The 17,244-nt window shown below is 38.8% G+C and overlaps 1 protein-coding gene across 1 annotated transcript; it reads left to right on the forward strand.

Moving 5' to 3' along the window:
- Positions 1-1,512: 1,512 nt before the first annotated feature.
- Positions 1,513-10,064, forward strand: LOC146138027 (uncharacterized). Its single transcript, XM_083393529.1, has 8 exons — positions 1,513-2,304; positions 2,400-2,564; positions 2,651-2,826; positions 2,920-3,059; positions 3,734-3,968; positions 4,151-4,257; positions 4,493-4,692; positions 4,779-10,064. The coding sequence occupies exons 1-8, from the start codon at positions 1,597-1,599 to the stop codon at positions 5,982-5,984; spliced, it is 2,937 nt and encodes a 978-aa protein (XP_083249655.1). The 5' UTR covers positions 1,513-1,596; the 3' UTR covers positions 5,985-10,064.
- Positions 10,065-17,244: the final 7,180 nt, after the last annotated feature.

Below are 17,244 nucleotides of genomic sequence, written 5' to 3' on the forward strand. Positions count from 1 at the left end.
CTATACCCAGGAACAAAACATCACAAACGTATGTCTGCTCATAAATGAATGATAGTACTCGATATCTAGAAAAAAGTACAACATGAATTAAAGTAACTCAAACGTTACACCGAGATTAATTATAAAGTTTACCATAGCAATAAGTTTTAATCATAGCCTAGTTATTGGTGCATGTAGGCCTACAGTAGTTCTGTTAGTCATCTTATTCAAACAATATTCCAATATAGGCCTAGGCCTACATGATATGTGTAAATCTATTATACCAATATGACCATATTTAAAGAACTGGAAGCAAGTAAAAGTTGGTGGGGCTCATCTGGATTATTGTAAAAAAAAATTGGTGCAGAAGAAACGAAAGGTTGCTCATCCTTGTTCCCCGGCCCTAAACGTGAAGTTAATGCGGCATAAAAATTTACATATTAGCTTTCAAGGTCGCTGCTGTGCGCAACAACATGCTCATATACGAAATGTGCTGCGCCTACATGTTGAGACTACGTGCGAAACCGCTACAATGCTAACATTCAGCTAAAATGAATTTTATTTGACCAGGCTTTTCTAGCTTACACTTATAAATGATGTTCCGCAGGTCATGTTTGTTGTCACGTTTAAAACATCTACTATTATTCACCAACATTACCTTTCTAAGATGACATACGGTAGGGGAATTTTTTTTTCGCTGCTATTCTCACACGTAAACCTTGTCTTCAGACTTTTTGACGAGTACCTGAAACTTCTTTCCACGGCGAAATAAATCTTAGGTTTCTTTATGCCTCGCGCGACGAGCCGCCAAGAGAAAGGGAACTGTTTTTCGCAACCCGCAAACGAATTTGTATGCAAATGAACTGTGTTGTAATCAGCCCGACTAGCAAAAGCCTGACTCAGAAAGGTTCTTAGTTTCACAGTGCACGGTTCCTATTATTGTATTTGTTCAACCGAAATGCCTTTGATTTGAGGGATTGTCAGTCGTCAGGGCTACTTCTACCTGCTTGGAACTGTTTCCAATTTTTGTATTAAGTTCTCGAGATATAAGTTTAGGAGGTCGAAAATATATTATTGATATTGTTTTGCCACAAAAGCGAAACAAACACAAAAGATATAAAAGTTTGTGAGCAGGGCCAAAATCTAGTGGTTTATTTTGTGTTATGTGGTATGATTACTGATAAGTAGTTTGGTAAAATCCATAAAGTACAATTAGTCATAAAATTTGTATATGAAGTACCTTTGTCACAATATGTTACAGTTGTTTGGTATATAAGCTTTTCATGCTGGTTTAACTCTGTCAAAATACAATTGGTGTTTACACATGACCTATATAAATGTATGAAATATATGTATATAAACACAGTGATATATTAAGCCAATTTTGTAAAACGATGTAAAAAGTATGGATTTAAATTAACCCAACTGTTAATAGCTCATTCAAAAAAAAAATCATGGCCAACAACTGATGTAACCTAATAGTTATGAACAAGTTCTATGAATAAATACATTGTTTTTGTGTTTATTATCAGATGCAGTCGCATCTAGGTCAAATAAAATATATTTACTGTATCTTGTTTGTAATATAATGCCTCAATTTTTACAACTGCAAAAGATATGGATGTAAAAGTTTCTTCTGCCAACGAGGCAAGAACTGTCAGTGTGTCCAGTACAGCACATATTCCGCTTCTGTCAAATGAGACCAAATCCAGTGCAGAAAGAAACTCTGACAGTGGATATCACAGTTGGAGCAGTATTGAATGTCAATCCAGCAAGAATTTGACTGATCGTTCCAACATGCAGTCAGTTGCTAGTGGTCTGGACCAGGCTGAAAAGAGTTGTCTAAATGGCTCAACTCCATTTTCTGACCCCAGCTATAGTAGTGCATGCCTTAAAGATCAAACAATGGATAAAGTTGTTTTTTCTCATGCTAATGCACATTGTAACCACAATGTTTGCAACTATAGCAGAGAGTCACACAAGCGGCTGTCAGATGTTGACAACAATGCAAATGTTATATCAAAGATTAATGAGAGTGGCAATATGACAATGAATTCACATTCAGAACATTGTATTGTGACTACCTGCTGTGGCTGCTTATCATTTACTAACAGTACATCCTCAATTGTGCAATCAACGTCTCGTTCCTCGGTACCTTTTCATCATCCTAATTATCAACCACAAACACAAACACTGTTTTCTCATTCATCCCAAGAAGCAATGTCAAACGTTTTAGAAAATTCGAAAGATAATCTTCAGAGTGAAGCTCAAGATTTGGCGATGAAAATTGAGTTTTGTCTGAAGTTTGGTTACACTACTAGCCAGGTATGGAAAAAATAATAAGTATATCTTTGTTGTTTGTATTTTAAGTTAACACTAAAACTGATTATGTACTAAGATTATTTGTATTTTATATACAGATTCGATCAGTCATATCCAAAATAAGCTATAAAGCAACCAAAAATGACATCATTCAGGAGCTTTTTAATGTTTCATCTGTTGAAAATGGCACCTTGCGATCATCTGGACAAATGCCACTTACAGACTTGCAATATAGCTATAATCAGGATGTAAACCATGCAAAGGTTTGTGAATTTCTATAACTTGATTTCTGATTTGTTGATCTTTATTTTATACATAAATATTGTTCAACTCAAACTGTTTTAATTAGACTGACCCAAAATATGAAAAGTTTGTTGGAAGAGGAATTTCTCCTTCATCTCAAGATATTTACCAGTCAAGAGGCCCTCTGTCTCTTGATGAAACCAAAGAGCCTCCCAAGCAAGTTGAAGATGATAGTCTAAATTTAAGACCTATTGTCATTGATGGAAGCAACGTTGCCATGAGGTTTGTTCTTATTTTTTTGCAAAGAATTATTATTATTTATTTTTGCAAGAATTATTATTATTCAGATAATGATATTTTGTTTTGCTTTTTAAGCCATGGGAACAAGCAATATTTCTCTTGCAAAGGAATTCTCCTTGCTGTGGACTATTTTCGAAGTCGTAACCACCGAGATATTACTGTTTTTATCCCAGCTTATAGAAAAGAGTCTCCAAGGCCTGATGCTCCTATTCAAGGTATATATATTTTGGCAAAACAATTTAATAAGGCTTGCAACTAGTGATCCTCTTTCATCCAAGTAGTTTTATACTGAGCAAATATATGTTTTAAGGCGGAGCACTAAATTGAACTTAAACTGTGCCCAAAATAATGTATTTTTACATTTAAAATTAGAATAATGCATGTTGTGCACAGTAAATAAATTTTACAAATACTCCGGTGGTAATGCTTTTGTGCATGTCATATCACATGTAACTTATATTTAAAAGTAAAAAATTTACTTTGGTATGTAAAATTCTGTTGTAGCGTTATCTATATGGGGTTTTCCAAGCTTTGGATTGAAACGCTTATCAACATGAATTGCTTTCCTCGCCGTTTCATTCGTTATGCCTACTTTAGTAGGCTGTATTGTTTGTCTGGGGAAAGCCCTGTAGCGTGCTGTACATTTTGTGTTTGCGCCTGCTATGGGTGTTCTGGAATTTGTCCCCTGTCACTTTACACCATCAAGACAATAAGCCGTAATTTATCCAGTTGTTTGAATATGTTTTATAGGTATTTTGCTGTTTTTTAATATGTAGCGCCACGACCCTAGCTGTATGTAAAATCACGATAACTGAGGTCAATCTGACATGTCCAAAGTCGAATTAAAACGTGGCGTATATGAACTTATACACTTTTACCGTTCTTTTAGAAAGGGAAATACTGGACAAGCTTGAAAAAGAGCGTATTCTTGTGTACACGCCATCGCGTTGCATTAACGGCATACGGGTGACGTGCTACGACGACCGCTTTATTCTGCGTTTGGCCGAAGAAACCGACGGTGTTGTTGTGAGCAACGATAACTTCAGGGACCTTCAGAATGAAAAGCCACAGTGGAAGGAATTGATCGAAAAGCGACTGCTAATGTATTCCTTTGTCAACGATAGGTAAATGCTACTATCGCAAAATTAATCACTTGGAACGTCGTCGACACCGTCGTGGTCGCTTTAACGCACATAAACATTCGCTGTTTGTTTATTTATACTAAAAGTGTCATCAGTGTAATATATTAATTTACCACTTGTAGTTTTAACCGCGTGCAAAATTAACAATTTTTTTTGTTACTCAGATTTATGCCACCCGATGACCCACTTGGGAGAAATGGACCTAGCATTGACAATTTCCTTCGTAAGAGGCCCGCTTGCGAAGAACAGATAAAACCGCAATGCCCTTATGGTAAGATGTGGTGAAGTGCCGCAAAACTAGTTAAAATACAAAAAACACTTTATTTGCGTTGGTTTTTGAACCGTTATTTTAGATCGCGACGTGGTTTGTGATAAAGTTCTGATTGACTTATTTCTACACGTCAATTTTTATTACGGTTGTTTTTTTGCTATGGCTTTTACTTCATATGCATTGCGGACTGCAGTCTATATAAATTTTGACCAGTGTTACACTCTTTATCTATCAGGCAAAAAGTGTACATACGGGAAAAAGTGCAAATTTTTTCACCCTGAATGTTCATTTTCTCAAAAGTCGGTCACGGATCAATTAAAGGAAAAATCTGAGAAGCGGAAAAAGGCGTCTATGGAAGCTGAAAATCTTGCAGAGGAGTTTCTCAAATCTCAGCCTCATAGGGATACTGTCAGCAATTTGGGCCCACGCAAGAATGTGAGTGTTATTTTAGCTTTTCCCATGACATTTCGCTGTAAAAGGTAGAAAAATACTAAGAACCGCGACTTATTTTAAATACACAGGAAACGCCAACCATGCTTCCTGGAAGTGACGGGATCAAGCCTAAGGATGGCGAAATGATGAACGACCTCAGTTCCGGATCCTCAACCAGTAGCTCAGGCCGTTTGCCGACATTCCATTCAGCATCCTCGCAAGCCAATCATGGACAGCGCCTTACGGGTGGCAACGTGCAACCCTATCATGGGCACCATAACAGCGGCTACCAGTGGCCGGTCATGGGCCATCCCGACCCCAACCGGCAACAATATGCACACAATAGCGACGGTGGGTTAAGCGATGCCTTCAAACAAATGGCGATGTCAAACAACTCGCCTCACCACGTACAGAACATGCACGGCAATAACAACCCGTACAATACCATGCACCGTGTGGTGGACGCACAGATGATGCAACAACACCATCAGCAACAACAGCAACAACCCTATTCTAACCCACCTTTCGTGCGTCAACAACATCAACAACAAGCATACCGATACCCCGACTCCGGCGGTCCGCCTGATTTACACGCCAAAACTGGGCGTAACTTGCAGCCACCAAACATAGTGCAACAGAATAGTTCCCCTGGGGCCTATCAACCCGTATACGAGGGTAGTGGTGGAATGCGCCAAATGGTTCATCCTCAGCACTATAACATGCCCAATCACCACCCGCAGTTCGCAAGCATGCCTCCTCACGCTCCGTATGTCCAACCACATCCAATGTTCCAATATAACAATCAACATAACCAATCACCGCTCCACCAGCCCATGATATATAGCCCGTACGCAAATATGCACCCCGGCATGGTCCAACAACAAAACATGCACCATGGAATGGTACAACCAGCACTGTACATGCCATTAAGCCATGGGTCAGGTTCGATATCTCGATCGATGCCAGGCGAGCCACTCAGCTCTAGTTCGGCCAACTCCGACGACCCTAAAACCTTCCCTCCTCGACGTATCAACCAAAAACAACAACAAGTAGGTTTTGACCAGGGATGCGGAGCGTATGTCAACTCAGGCTCGCACGGAGTGCACCAGCACAACCAGCATACCCCAAATTCTGCCGAGGTCTCGCTCGACAGCCAAGTGAACCCGCGTCACAACCTGTTCAAAAACTTGTGTGGCCTTTTCCCTCGTGTCATCGTCGAAAAGGTGATGATGGATAACCCAGAGATGCGAGAGCCGAAGAAGCTCATCAAACTCTGTCTGGAAGAGGAGAATTAACGCCACAAAAGTTCGGTGCTTCTATTTTGCGCGAAACAATTCTGATGACAGCGCTCGCTTAAACAGGTCGGTAGCACGACAGTTGTTTGGCTTACTGTCAATTATGTGGTGCTGGAATGCGTATGGTTCAGTTCTGCACGTTCAAATGTGTTTGAGGCGAATAGCTTCTTTACTTTTACATCCGGAAGCGTTGCATGATATTTTCTAATGTATTGTCGGTTGTCCATGCTCTGTCGACGTTGTTGTTGACGCCCACTATATTCTTAAAGCACAGCGCTGAGGCTGGCTGTTGTGATCGCACAAAAGCCTACTGAATGTATTTGGAGGGCGACAATGCGGCGCAGACCGACTATGTGCTTATATGCAAATGAAACATTCCTCCCGCGCCTGATTTCCTGTGGTTTTAGCGCGCGTTTGGCGACAACAGCAGTAGCAGGGCTTTACCGCGCGCCCCAATTCGACATACGTCAAATGTTATGCTTATCGCATTTGCGTTTCTCACTCGTTGTATTCGTAGTGGTTAAAATACGTCATACATCAGTTTGAATTATTTGATTTTCCATTGAACCACGAACTGTCTCCTTGTAACAGCAGTTTTGTCAATGCCCCGCCCTGACAACCCTACACACGTTTCGCCTCATTCACAAATTCCGCTATTGATCCAAATCTCATTAAGTACACATTATGTGCGTTGTTAAACGATACAATGCGCAGCCGATAGTTAAATTAGGCTTATTTGTTTTAAATTTGCGACCTCCTTCAATAGGCCGTTGGTCTTTTAGCGTCGCTAATGAAGCGCCAATTTAATTATTGATTCATAAATACTGCGCTTTATTTTCCAATACGATATTTCTTTCGCATATGCAAAGCCTCTTTCAACAAGTATTTGCATTGTGATGTTAATAGAAGTCAGGCGCCATACATGCGGAGGCCAAATTGTCATGTAAACCTGAGATATCTATAGTTCAAGTCATTTTAATTAAATCTCATGCAAATGGAAGGCAAGATAATTGTATTTAGTATGCTAAAATGCACGCTCACGGACGATAAAAGAAAAGACTTTAGCATAAATCATATGTTTTTTTACTCCAGATCGTCGTTTTGGAAAGCAACACACAATTATTTTAAACGCATTCGTTATTTCCCTTCTATCTTATTCGTGCCTCAATCGTTATTGGGCCTCCATACACGATTGGTGTTTGTCACGCAAACAGCCAACGTTTCGTAACGTTTTCAGCCCGTAGTCCCAACGTGACGACGTTTTAGAACTGTCATTATGAGATTACTTTTAACATAATAATATTCTATTTTAGAACTAATTTTACCCATTTGGCAATCTAAAAACAGCATGCGCTTTTCGGTATTGTTGTTCATGTTTTCATTCATTTTATGACATTTAGTTAAGAAGGGGTTAGATTTAAATGTAAATTGATCAGTTTTACTTTGAATATCTATATAAGCGAGATCCAATGGCCTGTGCATACAGCTCAAGTACATTTCCGGATTTCGTTCGTGTCTTTTGCGTTTGGCTAAAAAAACTAGTCACGATCTGACTGGCCCGAGGCGAAGTAGGCATGGACGAAGTTTGTTGATAAGACGCGCTCAGCGATTTTCCTGTCCTTGTTAAACAAACTTTGCTTCTGCTTCTGTAAACTAAGGTTTCTCAATACTTGTGTAGGCTCATGTAATGTGTATTTTTTTTCTGTTGTATTGGTCCGGCGGATTTCTGGCGTCATTCTGCGAATTTTTGTCCCATCAAAAAAGCGTCGATGTTTAGTATGTAAAACTTCACCCGTCGCTGCTAATTTTGGAATCAGGGATGACGTAAGACAACTGGTATTTTATTCATACATGCGATAGTGTCATATCGCGATAATTAAACCCTGTAATTATGAGCCACAAACCAGATATTAATCTTAAAAAGTAGTGTTAGAAAGTTTTTTCAATCACGATTAGTTCGAACATGCTAAAATTCAGGTATAACATTTCACGCGAAAACCCTATCCGGTCGTGATAGCTCGTCCAGGCTGAGCGCTCTACCAATGCAAATTCACACCACGCTCATGCAATTGTCCCACTCGCTGTTTGGCATACTTTTCGCGTTTTCCTCTCACACCCGGTCCCTTCCGTGCAATTTGGCGTGGAGTTGTCTTCGTGGAAGAGCAGGCCCGTCGTGTTCGCAGTGGCCACGACTAGCGTGCAATGCTCATCGGGTTTGGACGACGCGTTTCTTTGACGAGTTCCATTTGGCCAGTTATTCAAATCCATTTCAGATCTCATAATATGACATTAGAGACGGAAAACGTTGTGGGCTTTAAGTCGCCACATAAATGGGCCATATATCATGTGTTATTCGCTGACAGCGACATACATAACCGTTGACACACATACACGGAACTATTTAGGGCAGCGAGACGTCTGTAGAATTTTGGGTATGCTGGTTGTGCCGGTGCACTCCGTATGAGTTGACATACGCTACGTTGTCAAATGGTGATTTCTTACCGCCAACCAGCTCTAAGACTCACGTGGAACAACTGGTAATTACCATGACCGCCATCCCCCCACCAAAGCTACAAGCAAATACGATTTGTTTTTGCTCAATAAATTCTACCGCCTTTACCTTTATAGCGCAACGCGAACGCTTCGTCGGGTCGAAATGTCGCTCCGTAGAACTTTGACGCGACGCTGTCAGAATGTAGTCTTGTTCGAACTTTGACTTCGCGATCTTTTACCGGGTCATGTTAACGTTAAAAAGTCAATTAAAAGACCTCGACCTCTTGTGCCCTGATGCGAACTCTCTTCTTGCGGCGGACGTGGATTGTCAATAGTGACGTCACCGAGGCACGTTCAGCTAACCGTCTTGCTTGCGATTTGACATAACAACGTGACAGATCTTAGGGCGATAGCGAACCGCACTCTGTATATTTAAGGGCCAGGGGGATGGGCGATCGTGTGGCCGGGCAGCACGACTTTTTCCCCTCGACTAAGTCAGGCGCCGTAAGACAAATATCAGCGAGCGTTTTATCCAGCTCCGTTTTATGTTTCTTTTCAATTGTTGCCAAACGCGAGGTTTCGTTTGTTTGTTCAGCGCGCTGCTTTCAATGTACCTCGCTTAACATGTTGTGAACGCCACCTGTAACAACCATGTCGGTTTGTTTAGTTTCGAAGTTTTATTTTGTCAATATCGTGCGTTTGCGTATTACGTTCTTTATTGGCGCCTGTTTTTCTCGATTAATTTATTCTGCAGTTCCTCCGCTCACTAGCGTCCTTTGGCGTTACAGCAGTGCCGCCCAAGAATCAAGGTTGCGAGGTTTCGCAACTCAAGTCTCAGTACATTGGTTTTTGCAATGTTTTATGTACATAAAAATCTCTATTATACTATTACACCCCTCTGTATCTTTATTTGGTTTAGCATTTTTGTGCATTTTTTCTTTATTAAAAATCGTATTATAAAAAAAGAAATTTAATTTTCTTTCTCTTGCTTTCCGTTATTTTACTGTTCCTCACTATGTGGGTGGAATTTTGCCCACAGAAAAAAAAAAGATTGGTGCGCGGCTTGTATATTTCTCGTTTTGCGATAAAACGGTCGCTCTTATTTTGCTGAAAGCCCGGTTTATTAGTGTTAGTTTCAACTCCCAACACCCTCTGACCGATGATGGTCCATATGTTGCGCTACATCAAATATTTCGTTGTTATTGTTGTTCTTTTACTTATTATTGTTATTTTTGTTGTTGTTCTTTATCTTCCGAAGTTTTTATTTTACTTCCGCAAAAAAATCGAAAATCTTTTGACATATTCTTAAGGGTGTTGGTGTTTCGAACAGTTAGAAAGTTTACCTGTTTTGTCAGTACAGTATTTTACTAAAGATTGTGTAAATACGAACGCAAAAGCCGACAGCATGTGTGATCTCGTGATTAAAATTTCCGACGAGCATCACCAGATTCAGAAGGCACGGACAGAAATTATTTCATCCAATATTAACTTAAGATTACTGATGGTTATTGCACTTGAGTTTGTACTTGCTTGTCGATAACAAGTTTACTTCTTAAAACAGTTAAATGTGTAAGGTTTAAATTGCGACTGGCGACTTCGTACCAGCAAACCTATTAATATTCGTTTTGTTTGTCCACAGGTCCTAATAAAATTTTAGTTGTAAAAGTTTGAAAATAAAAGCAGTGCAACGCTAGTCGTATTGTGAGATCATTACTGCCGAGCTGTTAGGAAAAACCGAAAAGGAATAAATTACGTAATTGAGCAAGGCCGCTATTCAGGTTGCGCCCGTCGCTGGGTTTACAAAAACTAAAACGAACACCAGTGTGACAACAGCTGCGCGTCGAACAAGTTCATCCGTAGCTTAAAGCCTGTGGGCGATTTGAACTGGTCTAAACACGATAATAACTGGCTAAAGCGTGATATGATGGTGCTGGCGAAATTGTAGCAATTATATCGCAACGTCACTGCCTCGTCTAAAAGGTGCACGTTTAAATGTAGTTTCTATGAATAGGTGTATCCATGTCACGGTGGAAGTATTTAGCTACGTTTTCCAGAGTGATTATTATGTAGTTGTTTGTATATCTGACGTACATTTTACGACTGGGTTTAACGATATTCGCAATGCGGTAATTTATTTGACTTTTTTGAGGACCGAGTTTATTTGTTGTTTATCGGTTTCGATAAACGTGACTGTCGTGACTCTTGTAAAGCATTCAATTTTTGCTGCTTCTCTATGAACACACACATATAAAGCTATACAGGCATATATATATATATCTATATATATCTATATAGATATATATATATACATAAGTATATATAGGCCTATATCAGGGGTTCTTAAAATTTTTTACGGCGGACCCCTAGAATTTTTTGCTTTGCACGGACCCGGTAGGCAAGAAATGCTCCAAAATGATGTCATGACATGACGTCACAATACAAATAGACTTCATAACTCTGTTTATTTCGGTCCGAAAAATGTGAAAGTTAAATGGAGTCTAACTATACATTCAGTGCAAAACCGTTTAATTTTTAAATAAAGTGTTTTCTTTTGAAATAATTACTTCTTAAGTATACACTAGTTCTTTAATTAGGCCTTCATGAAACCCCTAAAACTAGTTCACGGACCCCCAAGGGGTCCATGGACCCCAGTTTAAGAACCCCTGGCCTATATACTTAATAAAGAACCGGGTTACTTGGTAATTCTGTTAAAAACAAACTATAATAGTCGACTGACCATGAATATGCGTAAATGTAACATTGTGTGAACATCAGTCCAAAACACATTTCAGATTTTCAATGCGTTAACAAAATAAAAATATTTTAAGCCAATAGTGATTTTTATACTTGTTTTTAGCCTTTCTTAGGCTTTAGCTTTGGTTACCGCTTAGAAATTTTAACTATGAAAAATAACTTTGAGAAACTGTGGTTAGGGTCGAATCTAGGGTGACACGATGCAAATGGATTCTCTTCTTAAACTATAGTTTTCGTGTAAACTACTCTGTTTGTGAAAATCGTTTTCAGCCAAAAGATATGCGAACCACGTGGTTCTCTAAAATTAAAGCCTAAAATTTGTAAACATATTCTATTTAAATGCAATTTTAAGCTTTGCGCGAATATATTTTGTCGTTTAATTTTGAACCTTACATTTAAAGTTTACATGAATAACAGTTCCCAAAAGTATTTTTATTAAGCCCTATGTGAACATGTTAACTTAAACTTTTATATCAAATTAGGTTATTTAATTTATTTCTTGCACCTCTTCAACAAAATGTTAACAAGATAAACCCACTGCGCACTTCTAACAATTCCTGCTTATATTTCTGTAGCCATACAGACGCGAGGCCAATCGCCATCACAACCTGGTTTGTTAAAATTATCTAAAAAATGGGCGAATATATTTTGTGAGCCCAATACGCTATCTACGCTTTTAAAAGTTTAATTCGTTTTCCGTTAGACATGGTTTACATTTGTGTGTGACTGTCAGAATGAATGACAAGTAAACTAATAAAGAGAGGTGCTCTGAAATCGTTAAATTGTCTGTAAACACATAACACTATGTCCCCATATTTAATTTTTTCGACTGTGATTTTTGTAAATTTACTTTTTCCTAGGAATTACCTCCCTCGCCCCATTCAGAGTTGCGCAGTTGGAAATGAGCATGTGAAAAATTAGTGTGCCCCAGAAACTAGATCATCACACCAGTAAACTTTTTTGTTTGACTGAACTTGACGAGGCTTCGCGAGAAGTCGCTGCGGCGATTGCATCTTCACAACACTTCGCAGAAGTAAAGTCACCAGCGTTCATATGAATTCGCAAACCTCGCGCCGTGCCGCCTTTCTCACTGGGTTCAAAGATGTAAAAGTAAACATTCAGCGACTAACACCGCAAGGCTGCCGGTAAACCGCGCCGCGTTAAACCTACAGCTTTCTTGTCGATTTTGTGTTGCGTTTTTTAATCATTTCTATTTGACTGTAATGTATTTTAACAGCAACGTTGCAACATTTGGATGAAGGATGACGGTGCCACGACGGATTACCGTGACGTCAATAAAACTTCGTTTTGAGTCACCACCCAACAACAGAGATTTTGGCCTCTAATAATTGTGGGATAATTGCGGGGCATGCTCGTCTGCATTCTTGGAAATGGTTTTTGCTTCGACCTGCGTCTCGAGCCCGCTGATCTGCTGGTGCGATTGCGAACTCGGAATTAGCAGCGATTTGACCCGACACGACAAAGTTCAAAATTCCGACGAGAATCAGCGACTAATTCATTGGCATCTTCACTTTGCCATTCGAGACATCGTTTGCATTTATTGCTTAATGCATATGAGCAGCGTTATGCATACAAGGTATGGAACCGCCGATTAAGACAAAAAAACGACTGAACGATCATGACATCAATGTTAACCAGGCAACACGACAGGGATTTGTAGTATTTGTTTTTTAACTAAATTTTAGTAGACTTTTTTTCTTTTAAACCTAAAAAAATACAATCTAAATATGTTTGAAATAAAATTTATTTTCGCTCTGAAATTATAAGTTTAATAAAGATAATTTGCCTTGTAAGTTTTAGTAAAATGATGCTGATTGCAAACATTAAATCAAGTAAAAATACGTAAAAATTCTTAATATAAGTTGTAGTAATAAAACACCGTGTCAGACGCAACTCTCAATATACCTAATATCGCTATAAATCAGGACGTTTGCTACATACGTATAGTACGTTGATGCATGTATTTATGCTGGAGTTCAGCGTAACTTGGTATTTTATGTTCTGACATGAAAAAAAAGTTTAAATTAAGATTTCAAAAATGTATATAAAATGGGAAAACGATTAGAATCGGTTTTATGTGGTAGTTCGTATAATTTTTTTATTAAGAAGGCCATTTAACATATCCAGTCATCGATCTAATTAAGACTATGTGTCTTGGTCAAAAAATCGTGTGTAACTGTCATGGTATAACCAATAACATATAAGGTATCACAGTATAGCATAACGGAGGAATGGCGCCTTTTACGTGATCGTTAAATTGTAAGGCCTTTGAATTTCGTTATAATAGTTTGGCAATAAATTAAGCCTAAAATTCTCTAGTAAATCAGCCTACCAAGTATATATGACATAAGTTTTGTAAACGAATCATTAGTCAGGAGGTTCGATCTGTCAACGGTGTGTATAAATTTGAAACGTTTTTTCTAACTTCTTTAGAATCAAAGGGTCGAATAAATTAATAAACCGCTGTACAAATTTATCTTTTTTTACTTACAAAAGTATTTTAATCTCATGAGATTTCGAAACACTTTGCTTGCTTTCACCTGCTGAGCAGGTCACAATAATTCTACCTAACATTTAAATACTGTTGGCATTGTGTCGCCACCACCGCACTCCATGACATTTCATTTTTCCAATGTGGGCATGTATGCAATCACAAATTACCATGTAAGTTGCGCTGGAAAAGAACGAGACATTTACATACACTGCGCTGTTTCTCATCAAGCGTAGATTGAGCTCTACGTCGTATGTTGAACTGTGATTTTGCTAAACCGTTTCCTCTCCTATGCAAATCTTGGCTTCAAATGGCTCGCCATTTTTCCTCTGAACACAAGTTTACTACAATCGGTCTTTTGCCAAGGCATTCTACAGAAAGACTTCAAACTAAATTAGGCGTGTATTTTTAATCTACTATAAAGGTGTTTTCCTTTTCCAACAAACAATCGGAGTGTTATGTTTTTTTTTCTTCACCTATGCTATTGGTCTATGGTACATAACCTACTGCATACCAAAAGTAGCCACTTCTTAATATTGATGAGTTATAACCGACGTTTGTTGAAATGCTTTTCGTAACGCTGAAAGGTGTGGAGTCGCCATCATGAAATACCTTATTCAGCAATCTCGTACATGTTTCAGAAAGCAATACGGTGTCGCACGATTTCGCCTTTTTTCATTCCGAAGGAAACCCAGCTCATTAAATAGCCCCTCGTGTCTTTATGGGTGTGGAAATTCCCAAACGTCTTAATCACAAACTAATATTTCCGCCGTGACGTGGCCAAAATAATATATGCGGCGGGAAACATGGCGTGCTGAACCGTACACGGGATGACCAGGGTTCTCGCAACAAGCACTTCCAAAGTGCTTATTGTATTTTTTAAGTATCAAATAAGCGTTAGTTGTCACACAACAATACAATATTGTGTAGCGTAAACTAGATTGACTTTTTGTCAGCTTTTTTGAAAACAAATAAGACCTAAATTATTAAGCGACTTGAAATAGCTCGAACACTATAGAGCGAAATTATTTTATTTATTGAAATAATGCCTAAGATTATCTTCCACTTCTCAGACAGACGCAAGCTTGCTTGAGTGGCTGGTCACTAGCTTAGGTACAGGGACAGCAAGGTGACCAGGCGTGCTGAAGTGTTATGATTGCGATTAGTTGCGAGTGACGATAAAAATTTTCTCAAATGTGGACATGTTATTGCTTTCTGGTACCTTGACATACATCGAGGGCAACGTAAACAAGCTTCGCTTGGCCATTGTTCTCGTGCACTTCGCTTGTTGGACGCGCAGCTGCCAGGATCGGAGCGAAGGCACCAAGAAACCATAAATCTACCGAGATTCTTGCTTTTCGCACGACCGACCTATAGGGAAGTCCCCATTCTTGGAGGTCGTGTGTCATTTTTCTTTCGTGCAATCTGGAGCGATGACAGATGTTTTTGGTTTGGTCAATTCGAAGCCGCCTTTCCTGCAAGAATGTCTATTGGCCTTTATTTTCGATTTTTTATATTCGATTTTTTATATTTTGATTAAGTTTCTGTACGTAAAGCAGAATCACCATTCTTGTTCTTTACCTTGCCACCAATAATGGACGTCGTGGATTTTGGCGCTTGCGTCACAAACACGGCGGATCGACTTGTCGGTTTTATAGCAATTAACAATCGAGGTAGTGTGAAAAACATACTCGACGGTCAGGATAGTCCAATCGCTTTACGCAACCAGGTCACGACCCGTGGCGACAAAGGGGCGGATGACGGAGGCTACTTCGTCTGCGTCGCGTCGTTTTTTTTCATGAAGTCTTTATATTTGCGACACTATTGTGTCGTCTTAACATGGCACGACCTACGTTGCTGAATTGGAAAACAAGGCAAAATGTAAAACAGTTTTATTATCAGACAAAACTGGGCATGACGTATTTTATTAGGTAATTGGTATTATCATGCCAAACAGCTGCATAAAGTTTTAATTTATTTTTTGTTCTATGGTAATTTTATTTTGACAAAATTGATTAGACTTGGACTTAAGTCATTGTGTCAAATAACTTGGGTTAAAATTAGGTATTTTCATTAAATATTTATCAATAAAATTGAGATACTAATCTCAATTTATGGACATGAAGCAATTTGTTTGCCATATGCTGCCAGTTGTGGCTCATAATCGGACGAGTTTATCAATTTTAGTAGTTTTATGCTTTATTTTTACGTCAATGACTTGACTTGAAGTTAACTTGCTCTTATATGGCTTGACTTGGGCAATGATCTGGGACTTGGCGATTCAAATGTGTTTTAGATTTCCAAGTACAACTGCTACAGTGCGACACCTATAGGCCATCAGTATGCATACATCTGACACGTTGTTTTACCATTATATGGTGTCGACAAACAAGATTTGTGCGCTTTGTTTGGGGAATTTTATTTAATTGTCAAGCCTCGTTGACTACTGCTTGCACTAGGACCCTTACTCACCCGAAACGTCTTTGTCAGTCGTCTGGCAAGTAGGGAGGCGTCCTTACTCTATCACGATCAGGCGCGGACCTCAGTAAAAATACGCGAGCATCGTGACGGAATGCGCGGGCCTAATTAACGTGGCGTCATGCGTGAAACATGAACAAGCCATTGTGGTATACAGCTGAAGCATCGGCAGCGGCATCAACTTTACTATCAGCAATGGATGTGGCCAGCGGCTGCCGCGCATTGCGGAGGTTACTTTTTGCTCACGTTTGTCCGCTCTTTCTTCTAGAAGTCTACGTCTAATCTCCCGTCACTTCTAAACTGCTCTACTGCAGGACAATTGGCAAGTGACTTGTGCCAAAAAATGGCTTCCTAAAACCCTGCATTTTTAACCCATTTTCCATACACTTTAAATACGCAAATTTATTATTTTAAACCTATGCTAGTCGACAGCAGTAGCGTTTAATTTTTTTTTTAAATGATATTGAGTCATAATAAATTCCCTAAAGTCTGTTTTTGATAAATGGAAAATCAACTTCACAATACTGATTTATCAGTCGTCCTTAGGTATTGTCAAACTAAGCCAATGAATAGCATAGCCTTTAAAAACGCTTTATACAACTTGCGCATATAGACGTTTATCAAGGCTGGGATAAAGCAAAGCTTCAAATAACCAATAACCGAACTTGTTTTTTTTAATTTATTTATTATTTTCGCAACGATGAGCAAACTATACCACTAATCCTATGAAATATAAGTTTTTTTAAGTAGACAGGTCTGACAACCGACATTTATTAAAATATGAAATCTTTATTTCAATGAAGTGTTTTCTGTAGCTTGGTTTGTTGTCAACTATTGGTTTATGCTGGATATAACGTACATCTATGACCTATTTAACCAATATATTATAAATTAATTTATTGTTCTGTTAGCATACATTTTGCTAGTGATAGATGCTTAAGTGTTTGGTTTAGAAAAACGTTGTTTTAATTAACAGACCAGTTTTTAAAGGTTATATAAAAGAATAATTTTCTTAATACATTC

Source organism: Ascidiella aspersa, chromosome 7 (genome assembly GCF_963924565.1).
Source record: "Ascidiella aspersa chromosome 7, kaAscAspe10.2, whole genome shotgun sequence".
Classification (NCBI taxonomy): Eukaryota; Metazoa; Chordata; class Ascidiacea; order Phlebobranchia; family Ascidiidae; genus Ascidiella; species Ascidiella aspersa.